Raw genomic sequence first — 13,005 nt, forward strand, 5'->3', positions numbered from 1 at the left:
TGCTTCATGTTTTTGCTCTGTTCATTTACTTTATTTACAATTAAACTCTTACCGAGTGGTCCTGTGGATTCTCTGACGTGGAAACCTCCAGCGCGCGCTCCTTCAGGGGACAGATGTTTTTAAAGCTTCGATAAAAGATGCCGTTTAAAAATCACCATCTCTCCAGGACGCGCACGGTGTGAAGGTGGACTGAGTGCCGTCACATTCTCCGACCAACCAGCAAAAAGAGAGATGGTGTGGAAGAACGACAGGAGGAAGATTTTCATTGAGGTTTTATTTCTATTGAAATCAAATGGACAACGAACACAGATGGTCAAGCAACAGCTGGCTAATATGTCTCTCTCTCTTTAAAACTGTCTAGTTTCAGTGACATTAATGTTTTATATACTGTATATATATTGCCTTTTTGTATATGTACATAGGTACACGCATAGAGCACATACACACACGGCCGAGGTTCAAACACACACACAGACGGGTCACGTTTATTGTAATTACTGGACTCGGTTCACTTCCTGACTGGAGAGGGGGAGGGGCAAAAGGAAATGCATAGATCGGAAAATGTTACACAATATGCCACACGTGGGGTCTACGCACACAGCTCAAAGTACACACACTGAATTTGGAGTTTTGATTTTAAAGTTTGGTCCTTAAAAAAAAAGAATAAAGAAAAGCTCTGAGGATCATTCTTTATATACGAGGAACATGAAGTGACGCATCGGGGGAGGGGAATACCAATGGTTACACATCAGTCCAACCCGGGATGTCAGAGGAGGATTCTTTAGATTTACAGGTCAGAGAGTTGAGAGTACAGCATCGTGGGAGTGATATTGTTTGGGGGGGGGGGGGGGGCATGTTTTCTGGTTGTAGTGTAGCTCGAGGCCCAAACAATCAGCCCTTCCCTTTTTAGTGTCCCACACTCACCGTCCTCACTGCAGTGTTACACGACTCCACAGAGCATCAGACCTCTGGTTGATCTAACGGGCATGATCTCTGTGTGTTTATGAAAGCGGCATTAAGAGGTCTTGATTGGTCTGTGAAAGAGGTGAACACAGGTGAAGGACGTGGCGAGCTGGTTCTTGAAGGATAATCTCTACAGCCCTCCACAGGGCCGTGCATGGCGTTCAGATATGAACAGGAGGGATGTGATCCTCCTCGTCTTCGGGATTCAGATGCTGGGATATCGCTCGTTTGATTTGGTGTAAGATGAGAATGATATGGAATGACGCCCTTGAGCCGCCCGGACTGCCTAGCGGACCAGCGGGGACTGCTTCAGGGAGATGAGGACGGAGCGCATGCGGGACACGTCTTTAGCCTGCTTGCTGGACTTGGGGTTGAAGTCGCAGAGCCGAGCCACACGCTCCCACTCAGTGCCGGGGTTGTTCTCATCCAGATCTGAAACAATGGCTTCCTCGGCCGCCCTACATGCAACAGGGAAGAGGAGAGAGAGGAGATGGGAGTAGAGAACAGTCAGTGGAGGAAGAGGATCATGAAAAACCGAAATGCACAAACAGCCCTGAGAAAGTCCTCTGCTGAAACCAAACACCTCCCTCTTGGTTGAAAACTTAACATTTGTCTGATGTCAGGTTGGTTACGTCAACGCTCCTGTGAGGAGTTTTTAAACGCTCATGAACCGGACTGATGCCTCAATACGACCTACAGAAGCAGAGCGTCAGCAGGAGGATTACTTCTAATGTCTGTGAACACTGCGGCGAGGAAGGTGTCAGCCGAGGCGTTTGACAGAACCCAGCCAGAACGGTCCTTTTCAGTTTCCATGGCAACGATTCAACATGTTTGCAGATTTACATGTTAAAAGAGAGCGGGATGAGATATCTGTCCGTATGCATCAACAAGGAGAAAAAAAGATGCTGCTTCGTCTACGGGGAACGCCATCTGAGGCCACGTTTACATCAGAACGTTCCACAAACAACATTTTTCGTTTTCCGAGTTCAAACGACAACGTTTTGAAAGCAACCGACGTGCACATGGATTTGCAAAGGCGACCAAAAACGCTGTAGTATACATGCAGGACCAGTAGTTGGCGGTGTGACTTCCTAATGAAAAAACACGCACATGGTCACTTACACTTCTTTCAACTGAGCGGTGAGGTGTAAACGTAAAAAAAACGGACTAATGGATGAACGATGAGTCGACCCTAAACTGCAAAAAAGGAAATTCCAAGAAAATGTCGACTGGGAGTGAGCGGCACAAACAGAACTCTGAAGTCGGCCATTGTTGTAGTCCACATACTCGCGCGTGGTTATTGACTGAGCCGTGATGCGTGTGGGTGACACGGTGCATTTCCAAATCGACAAGACGACGGAGGCGGTGCCGCGTTTTTAAAAGTTTGTGTTGTTTTCAGGCACCCGAAACGTTGTCGTGTAAACGTGGCCTCGATTTCCTCACAGGAACTTTAAAGTCCAGATTAGATTCAGATCAAAGAGATTCCCTTCCTTAAAGAAATATTATCTAAAATCCAGCCTGTGATTGGTTGGGTTTGTCGGTTCAGCAGAGTCGACCTCAGGGTCCAACGATCACACAGAACATCCATCTGTCTTTACCCGTGGCATGCCCCCCGCCCCCCCGCCCCTAACTCTGCCCCACATCACAGTGAACCTGAATGTCACCTTTCCACAACACTACAGGGTGCTACATGTAGAACACTGATGAGAGAAACAAAGAAAACAAGTTTACCAGAGTTATGTTAAAAACCTAGCTCAGCACAGAGCTGAAGGGGGGGAGGGGGGTTGTTACACTTCCCCTCGCCCTGTGGCTGCATGTTTACAATGTTCTCTTTGCTCTCCAAGAACCCGAGCATAGGGAGGATTCGCTCATCCTTACACTTGTCTGGTTCTGTTTTTCTTTTTTAAATAAAGCTCAAAAGAAGTTGAAGCACCGCTCGGCCTGAGCCATGCATCGTGCTGCGGCTGCCAAGCAGGCTGTCTGGAGGCGTGGCTTCAAAGAAGAGAGAGAGTTAACTTTGATTTAACGTGTTATAAGAAGTTAAAGGATCTGTGGATGTCTAACTGGTGAAGGTTGTAGTCTTATAAAGCATCGAGAAAATCCCTCAATAAAGATAAATAAGACATCTAATGTTAACCATAACTTCACCAAAAGAAGAGAAAGTGAAAACGTTGAGCCACAGATCGCTAACAAACATAAAGCTCTCATCACACCCACAGACGTATGATAGTCCCACTGCGAGGGTACTCCCCCCCTATAAGGATGTCCCACCCGACCTTCAAGCACAAACTCAGCTTCAGACTACGACAGAGCGAGATGGGGATGGGGTAGCCAATGAACATTCACCGTCACAACCGACTACAACATCACACGAGGGACTGGCAGGAGCACAACATCACAGAGGGGACATCAGAACAAACCCCCGACTAGGCAGTGGATTTAAGCACACTAGGTATCTGTGCGTGTTCATTATCTTACACTTACACACACACACACACACACACACACATATATACACACACAGACACACACACAAAACTGCATCTATCCCCCTGTCACAAATACAGAACAATATGTGGGGGTTCTGGGATTTTGTATTTTTACTTAACTGGTCTAGGCGGTAGCAAGGATGGTTAATGTGTGTGCTTTAAGGTGCATAGGAAAAGAAAACAGGGAGAAACAGTTTCACAAGTCAGAATTTAGAAGAGAGAGAGAGGGGGGGGGGGGGGGGGGGGGTTAGAAAATGAAAGACAAAAAAAAGAAATGAGCTCAATGCAGATGTTGAAAGCCAAGCATGCGAGAGCGACATCTTTTTCTCCTGAAGGGTTCTAAGTCAGACACGTGTGCAGCCTTTGATTTGCTGAGAGGTCAATAATACAGCCACACTGAATATTTCAGTCAGTCAATCAGTCATAAACATGATGCATTATGGGAAAGGGTCTCATTTATAAAACTGTCTCTCAGCGTTCACAAATGATTCGGCCAGCTTCCACGTTCTCTATCAGATGTTTACTGCATTGTTGAGCTCGCTCGTCACATTCTGACAGCGTGGGAGGTGTCGGTCACATCATTTGTTCCCAGTGTTTATAAATGAGGCCCGTGCACTTCCTGTAACAGACTCATGATGTGATTCTGTGTCTCCTGCAGCAACTTCACACGATGCTGCATCATCTGCATCGAGGTGTGCAAATAAAAAAAACAACTTTATTATTTACCTATCAGAAGGAACGTCGATTTTTAATTCACTAAAAACTCAGTCAAACTCCTGGACACCGTCTTAATCTAATAGGGCCTCAGTCTCAGAGCGCTTCTCACCGGCGCTCATTGTTGCTAGGTTACAAAATGTAACTTCTGCTTCCCTCAGACGTGACAGTTTGGTTATCTCTCCGTCTGCTTCATATTTTAATTTATATCAAGAAAACATGATGTAAATAAGTCGTGTCCTGACTTCAGCAGCAGCTCTTCACCTGGAAACTGACAAGCGTCTCTTCCGCCATTGTTATTCACAAAGATGATTTCAGAAGCCCCGCCCCTTCTCGAGTGTGATTGGTCGGTGGTCAAACATTGTATCTTGAAGACATTTTTTGCATTTTAAAATAAATGGCGCTACAGGCTGCTCTTAACACAACCTTGAAAAACAAAAATAAAACGTGGACACCACGATGCAGACCGATGAGCGTCCCAAAGCGATCTGATCGCCAAACCAAAGGCTGCACATCGAACGCTACTCGAAAGCTAGCTGGGCAAATAAGCACGTTAGCCTGCAGGAGTGCAGAAGCTACTAAGTAGCTGGTGTCTCACTAAAGCATGGAACAGTTTGAAGCAGTTGTGTAACAGGAGCACGACCAGCGGCGTTACCGACATGTTGACATTTCTGAATCAATCTTACAAGTCAGCACTTCTAAACCACCTGAGCGTCAGTCAACGTATAGTTTATAAAATACATTCAATGTAAACATTCAGCTTCACTGTTTAGAGATGATTTCACCACTTCAGGTTGACAGATTTGATTTGAACGACATTAACTCTGGATCGTGGTAGTACGCACTATAGATTGGGGATGGATACAATTACTCAAGGAACTCATTGTTGACGTTGTTATTCAGTTAACACGCACCGTCAACGGTTACAATAGTTCACTGTTTCCACCAAGCGGTTCAGTTCGGTTCGGTACCCGTTTATTGGCGTTTCCACCGTCAACAGTTGGGAATGGTACCAGAATAAAGGGATCTGTACCCTTCTGTTGGGGTGCCAAGGGTACCGATCAGACCCTACAGAAATGCAGTTCTGATGAGCATCACACCGCAGGAAACATAGCGGACCAGCTTAAAGAAGCTGCTGAGGAGTTGGGAGGTCTGTGCCCGACATTTTTTAAACTGTAAAAAAATAATTTAACATGCAATGAATGGATTACTGTTACTGGTGACATGTGTATTTGAATATTTAAATGACCTTAAGCTAGAGTTAGGACATAGAGGAAGTTAGGGTGACACTTATGGAAGTCTGACTTATAGAGATTGAGGAGGAGGAAACGCCAGAGAGCGAAGCCTCCTCTGCACATGTACAGTAAAATCTCATCTCATAAACACAAGATGTGAAGACAATGAGAGGATCTCTATGAAAATCCAGAGTCCAATAAAAATCACACAAATGCTTCAAACCAAATCTACAAGCATCCTACTCCTGACTTTAAAATTCTGCAGGTTCATTCGTGTGCATAACCCGTTAAAGAGACACAAAACAACTTTAAGAGATCATACAATCAACATCAGCAGGAAACATACGTCATGTGTTAGCAAAGTGAATGGAGACAGTACAGAGTGATGGAGGAGAATCAACACAGGCAGAGCTATGAAAGGGTTAAATGACTGTGTGTGTGTGTGTGTGTGTGTGTGTGTGTGTGGGCATGCAGTCATTCTGTTAACTCAGACCTCGTCCACATGTAGGCAGGTATTTTTGAACACGTAGCGTTTTGACCTTTTGTATGCAAATGGCGCTTAACGTCACTGAACACGCTCCTTTTGTAAAACTCATTTCAGGGTGAAGATGTTCAGAAACTCTTTTTTTAAAGGTGTTTCTGTGAAGACGGGGAAAACAGACGCTGTGCAGACGTAGCTAAACTAGCGCTGGTGCTAACGATGCTAACTGGCCTTTTTACACGCTCACACATTTACTCTCCCACTATGTTGACGAGCAGAGACGCCCGATTGGATGACGGAGGTCACTGCTGATTCATACAAACCCCAACGCCTACATCTGCAGTTTTAGAAGAGACCCGGTTGGACTTCCTGTTGGTGGGACAACTTTAAAAATGAAATGGTCATTACAGAGGAACGGGGAGAAAATGTCTTCTGTTGTCTCTGAGCGAGCTGCTTCGCCCCCCCGCGCATGAAGGACAGACTGTGATGACGTCGCCTGGAAGTGTTGCTGACTTGGCGTGCTCATGACGGCCGTAACGGTGAGTTTCTGCGTTTTCATGTGGACGAAGATGTTCTGGGAGAACTTAGCGTGTTTGGACGGGAGGTTTACCTGCCTACATGTGGACTGGACCTGACACCAACTCACGATAAACATGCAAACATGTGGGATGAAAATGAGCGACTGCAGTTTGTATTTAAAAAAAAAAAAGAAGAAAAACGAGCCAGAGTGCAACGATTAGAGCTCCGTGTTAATAAAAGGAACACATGGGAGATTTCTAATGCCAACATTAAAAACAGGAAGGTGACGTCAATGAGCCGATGTCGGGAAGTGGATGATGACATGATGATGGAGAAAAGAAATGTAAGAAAAAATGAGGAGGGAGGATGTTAGTTGGAGCGACATACACATAACCAATGAGCTCAGAGAAGGGCTGCTTGTAGAAGTCTTCATCCAGCACCCTGGACAAACATCGGCCCAAACGACAGAGCAGCAAGAAGGCAGGAGAGAAGAGAGAGAGAGAGAGAGAGAGAGAGCGGTAAAAGGGAGGAGAGGATGGAAAACACAAGTGTTATAGGTTAGCACACACATCATATGCTAAGACATGTAATCAAAGGCTCAGGTGTGTTTGGGAAGACGTGGAAGAGCAAATCTTTAATTACACGACTCCTGTGATTGGACAAACAGCGCCTGATCTTCACAGAAGAAAGAGAATACGATTATTTACTTTCACATTAGTTTGTAAACTGAATCATTGTTTTATGTTCAAGTATTTCATCCACGATTAATAAAGTTCTGTCTCATCTTTTGCTGCAACTAGAACCAACTTTTTGCTATTTTTGCTGACTCTATTCCTGTGTTTTGTGAGCTGTTGGAACAACTAAATTTCCCCGAATGGGTCTTAAACGTTTGCTCATTACAGCTTCTCTACTATGAGGAGTCACTCGCTCATCATTGGATCAAATTGATAAATAATGTTGGTCAGACAAATGGTTCAAATGTTCCAACTGGAGGTGATCTTCCTTTTGCATGCAGTATTTAAGGACAGGTTATTGATATTGAAAGGTTTGATTCTCTTGGAAAAGAGGAAATAGATTAATAATGGAGGTTAACTGTTACATGAAGCACCGTGTCCCACAGCGTGCAGGGCGGTTAGAAGAGAGGAGACTCGTGGTCGCAGGTGCTTTATTATTCATCGGGCATCTGGGCTACATTACAGTGCAGGAAAAACTCAGACGGAAACTCTGCAACATTTGTCATTACACAAAGAAAACTGAACTCTTCACATGTTTCAGCTGAGTATGAAAGGCGAGCATACACTGAGCGACTTCAGTCACACGTCTGATTCTCAAGTCAGTTTACTGTCAGCATGTTTGTACGTATGAGTGCCTACTGTCACACAGTGAAACAGAGCCATGAGCCAATTCCAAAACTTCAGGGCTTGTCTTTCCTGCGTGCGCAAACCGTCAGACAGCTTCTGAAAGTACCATGGCAACAGCATGGCGTGTCTGTTTGATGTGTCCTCCCTTCTTATCAAGAGATATACCGCAGAGAGAAATGCTGACAGGACATTTCAGCAGACATCGAGCTAACAGGAAATATTTGTTATGGTTTAGATGCTAGTTAGCATCGTTTCCTATACGAGGATTTGATCTACTACCTGCAGGGTTAATGTGAGAACACAGCACATTGTGTTTTTAAAGCTGAAAGTTGAGGTGGATCTGTTTCTTGTCCTGCACTCTGAGCTGAACCTCTGTATTCTGTTACACGTCCTGAGGCTGAATCCGAGACGCCCGGTTTTATATTAGAGCTGTTTAAACCCTACATCAGTATTCTAACTAACACGTGGTTGTTTTTGTGAATCTTACAAATCCTCAACTGGGCTTGTTTTTATTCCCCGTCTTTGCCCCTCTGTTGGGCCAGTACCTGTTGTTGGTTTTGGTTTTCTCCAGTTGCTCGTTCTGCCTGGCGTGCCACTCCTCCAGCTCCACCTTGGCCTTCTCCTTCCACTCTGACTCCTGCTTGCGCGAGTTATCATCTGAGGATGAAGAAGAAAGGAAGATGCAGAGGGAAAGGTTAACAATGTGGAAGTGTTTCATTACAGGGTAAGACACACTGGAGGGAATAAGGCAAGAATGTCTTGGTTTTCGATCTCATGAGATCTTTGGAGACACCAGAGGCAGATCTGTCCGGTTTCTCATAGGATATAATACTCTGGTCTGCGCTTACCTAGCACCTCCAGCCTCTCGCTTTGTTCCTCCCTCCACTTGCGTAGGCTTTCAGGTTCGGCCTGCAGCCGGTCTGCACTGGAAATGGCTGCATAGGCGTCTGATGGGCCGTTGCTTTCCTGAGATACAAGGAGGTGGTGATAGGTTACTTCATTAAAAGTCCTTTAGTCAGAGTCATTTACATGAGATGATGAAACCTGCGAGTCACAAGAGTCAAAAGTCAATCTGGAATCCTCTGGTTTAGCTACAGTTCCTATCCTGACTCCATTTTGCAATCTGTTCTTTAAATGTAGTTGAATGCCATTCGAGAAGCTCTATAAATCAAGTTTGTCCCCCTCTGAGTTTTATCAGCTGAGCCTCTCTCACTGCCAGGAAGAAGTCCTGACTGTGCAAACGGCAGAAAATGTTGCAATGACAGCACAGGAAAGGGAAGTTGGAGGAAACTAACAGACAGACATTAAAATCCCTGATACAGTTCTCAGAGCCGCCTTTGTTTCTTCACCAATCTTCAGACCTTCTATGTGCCTTTTTCTCACATAGAAAGTCATTGCATGCAGTTTTCTATTGGCTTATAATATCTGAATCAAAATGATGATCTGGAAACAATGACGATATATTATGAGAATGATGATAACACAGTCTGAGAAGCAGGGACGTGTTCACGTGGCAATGCTAATCCAACATTACTGTATTAAATGTGACTTTAGCAGCATGGTTTGGCCACTCATCAAAACAATAACAGCATCCTGAAAAGAAGCCTCTGCAGGTGCAGAGTGGGCTGAGATCCAATCAGACAGCTCTTAAGAGGCTGCATGTAAAAGCTCTTCTTTTAGAGAACAAATCATCATCGACTTTTTGTTTAAGAAATGGTAATGGTGAATGGTCACTCAAAGTGATTCACACAGTCCAAGGATACTTCGTAATGTCGACTGAGTGAGCTGAGATCAAACCTTCTAATTGTAGGATGACCTACTCTATATGTGTAAGGTGTGAAAATGTCTTTTTAAATAAAGTAAATAAACACAGAAACAGAGGAAGTATGTGAAGAAGTATTACCCCATGAAGCTCTCCGTTGACAGTGCCATCTACAAAGAAAGAAGAAGAGAAAAAGTTAGATTAGATATCATATGAACAAATAAATCCTTAAAAATATGACGTCACAAACTGGGAAGAAACAGTTTGTTATCATGACAAGACCAAGAAATCTTTGACTTTGACTGTATTTTCAAGATTTTCATACACAGATTTCACAACATGATATGTCAGCACTTTGAAGCCATTATGAATCTACAGCTTCAAGGAAATGAGGCAGTCTTGTCCAAAGGTCATTAAGCTCCATCAGTTTCCTCTTGTGACATGGAGGTGAGCTGGCAAATAACCGTAGACTGTAAGTATGAATGGACGAAGCATGAGTTACGTCACCCGTCTGTTCCTGCAGGGGGCTTTGGAGTCCCATCGATGGAGGTCTCCATGCTGGAAATGCTGTCTCAGTCTAACTTTCAGTCAACCTAACGACAGTCTGACAGCTGGAGCTGAGGCGGGTTTTAAGTAGAGATGACAGATCCGATCTAACATCGTTATCGGATGCGATGTTGACGGAATTCTAAACCCCCCCCCCCCCCTCCCCCCCTCCTCTCTAGAGTCGATGCTCACGCAGGATGTCATGTGGTGGACACTGAAGCTTCAGTGTTTAGCCAGCTCTGCATCGGTCTGTAAACCTTTCTGCGTTCTAACCTCTCTCCATTTTTCAAAAGCATCTCCAATATTGATCCTAGTTTGAACACGTTTCTGCTCGTGGAGCTTATTAGAAACATGCAGAGGCTTTTTAGGTCGGGTACAATCACTTCTATCTGAACCACTTCTCTTGCCCGCTTCCATCGCTGCAACACCTGTTGGTTTGATCTGATAACTGCTCTCATATCTGGTAAACCGAGGGGCGTCCAAAACAGCCATGTGGGGGTGCCTTAAAACCGCCTACCTTCTCTGATCCAAACAAATCCAGATCATTCAGGACCAGAATCTAAAGTTAGAAGGAGGACATACTGGCTGCTGCATTGTTGTCAGAGAAGCCAGCACTTCAACATAGCATGTTTCCTTAATGTCTGATCATATAGTAAGCTCACTTTATCATTTCACTCACTACACATCTTACTGGTTGACCCTTTAAAGATCCAGTGAGTTTTACCTCAGGATTTTCAAAATAGCTCAAAATGATCATTCATATCTAGAATTAATAATATTGTATCTGTGATTCTCGAACTGAAATATTAAACAAGAAGTGGTTTACTGCTAATGTTAGATGTTTTCTGGGTGTAGCTCATGTTTCTCGTGATTTTCAATATGTCTTTGTAGTTTCTTATCAGTCACTTCTTCTTCTTCTGCCTCTCTGTGTGTCGTGCAGCCAGCAAAATAACGTTACTGCAGCTTTAAAGGAGGCAATGAATGACACGTCTTATAAGGACACCGCTAATGCTATCAGACACATTGCTGTAAGCAGCAGAAGTAATAAAGGTCACATAAATATCGTACAATTATCCCGAGTGTTTCATTTTACGTGACCGTACGTGTCTACGTCTCACGGCTGCTATGCTATGCTAACCAGCTAGCGTTAGCATGTCTGTCTGAATGGGGACAAAATGACGCCAGTTCTCGTCAAGATCAAAGTTTCCTTTTAGAACGATTTAAAGCTAAATTACTAGATAACCCGTTTTTAAAAAGGAGGTAAACAGTCTCCGGTGTCTCACCGTTAGAGTCTCCAAGCGATGAAGGCACGTCTCCGCCGTCCAGGATGCTGAAGCCTTCGTCGTTTTCAATACCCGCGATCTCGCTCTCCTGCTGGGCCAAGAAAGCGGCAGCGGGGTCCTCTTCCGAGCCGACCCCGTTCCCAGCAGAGGGAGCGTTGAGCATGTCAAAGTCGTCCATGTTGTGTTGATTTGTGAGCGGAGAAATGTCAGAAAAACGGTTGTTGCAGGTGTAGCGGCTGAGACCGAGACCGATTAGCTCAACGGGAAGAAGGACGAACCAAAAAAAAAAAAAAAAGAAGAAACCTCAAGGCTAGCGAAGCGGAAACAGAGAAATAGCCAATCACAAAAGAGTATTTTTAACTGATGGTGAAACGCGCCAATCGTGGAAGAGCTGCCTCAAAATTGGACCAATCAAATGTGTGAACCCTCCCGCATACGGGTCCCATGATCCGCTACGTGCTGTCATGAGCTGTGAGACGAGTCCGCAGTCTGTGAGGCGAAATTACATTTCATCATAAATATACACATACAAATTATTTCATATATTTAATATAGAATAAAAACCCCATACATAACACAGGACTTAGCAAGAATTAGCTGAAAAAGAACAAGGGTCCTGTCTATCATATCAATCTTTTTAAATTATTTGTATTTCTTTTGTCCCTTTATTCATGTTATTGCTGTTGATCACTTTATCCATCAGGAGTCCTTCTTCTAATATCTATTATTGTTTAAATTTACCGACTCATTTACCTTTTGCACACCTGTTTTTACCTTTATGCAGTTTTCTGTGATGTGATGTAATTTTCTCGTAATCTTATTATTATTATTATTATTATGTTTTCAAAAATGTTCCTTTTTCCCCTAAAACTGTTCAGCTGATGTAATCTTTATTTTGTTAAAACATAATATGACAATTCACAACAAATGCAGAACGGACTTAACGGAATTAACTAGACTGGCTCTCTCAGAACCGCGTCCTTCTGTCAAACACCAGCAGAGTATTCAGCCTTCTCCTTTCCACTCTGCTATAAAAATAGTTAAGCACCTGGGTAACATTTCCAGCCCGAGTATATTGTCCTGATGGTAAATTATTAACAAAGAGCTCAGGTGACAAGAAAGGACTCACTTGACTCGAGGTATTCAGCGTGGAGGAAACACATTTGTGTGAAGACACAGAATCCTTCTTAAAGATCTCAAAGCTGCAGTGTTACAATCTTTGAACTTCGGCTTCTCTTCTCTATTCATGCCGTTTGATTTGTTTTGGTTTCTTGAGAACGTTCGACTAGGTCACAATTACAGTATTGCACTTGTATCATTTTCACATTTTTGCACAATAAAAACAGAAATTTGGTCTAACACAGCCTTTTCTGAGCAGGGCTGAAATAGAGGGGTTTATAGGCATGATCAAGTACAGGATCAGAGTGGATTTAGAACAAGAAACTTCACACACGTTTTGAGGAGCTCTGAGACTTATTTAAACTAGTGGAAGAGAAGCACTCATGCTGCACGACTGTCAAACCAGAGGACGCTGAGTCAAGTGTTTTCTACAGTAGTTCAGGTTGAATTATGCTTTGACTTTATATATCTCTAACTCTAATATGTGTCTCTAGTCCGTGTACAAACCCCTCAATGATGACAAAAGTCCATCC

At 43.8% G+C, this 13,005-nt stretch overlaps 1 protein-coding gene across 3 annotated transcripts; it reads right to left on the bottom strand.

Moving 5' to 3' along the window:
* Positions 1 to 259: 259 nt before the first annotated feature.
* clta (clathrin, light chain A) lies at positions 260 to 11,638 on the bottom strand. 3 transcript variants are annotated; one of them, XM_061064892.1, is made up of 7 exons: positions 11,354 to 11,638; positions 9,666 to 9,694; positions 8,611 to 8,728; positions 8,308 to 8,419; positions 6,789 to 6,842; positions 3,573 to 3,608; positions 260 to 1,421 (listed from the first exon to the last, which is right to left on the bottom strand). In XM_061064892.1, exons 1-7 carry the CDS (start codon positions 11,529 to 11,531, stop codon positions 1,250 to 1,252), a joined length of 699 nt encoding a protein of 232 aa, XP_060920875.1. In that variant the 5' UTR covers positions 11,532 to 11,638; the 3' UTR covers positions 260 to 1,249. The 3 variants fall into 3 exon arrangements, with proteins under 3 accessions (XP_060920875.1, XP_060920882.1, XP_060920888.1); XM_061064899.1 differs by lacking the exon at positions 3,573 to 3,608; XM_061064905.1 differs by lacking the exons at positions 3,573 to 3,608; positions 6,789 to 6,842 and having other exon boundaries at positions 11,354 to 11,637.
* Between the last annotated feature and the right edge of the window lie 1,367 nt (positions 11,639 to 13,005).

This window comes from Labrus mixtus, chromosome 2 (assembly GCF_963584025.1).
Source record: "Labrus mixtus chromosome 2, fLabMix1.1, whole genome shotgun sequence".
NCBI classification, from domain to species: Eukaryota; Metazoa; Chordata; class Actinopteri; order Labriformes; family Labridae; genus Labrus; species Labrus mixtus.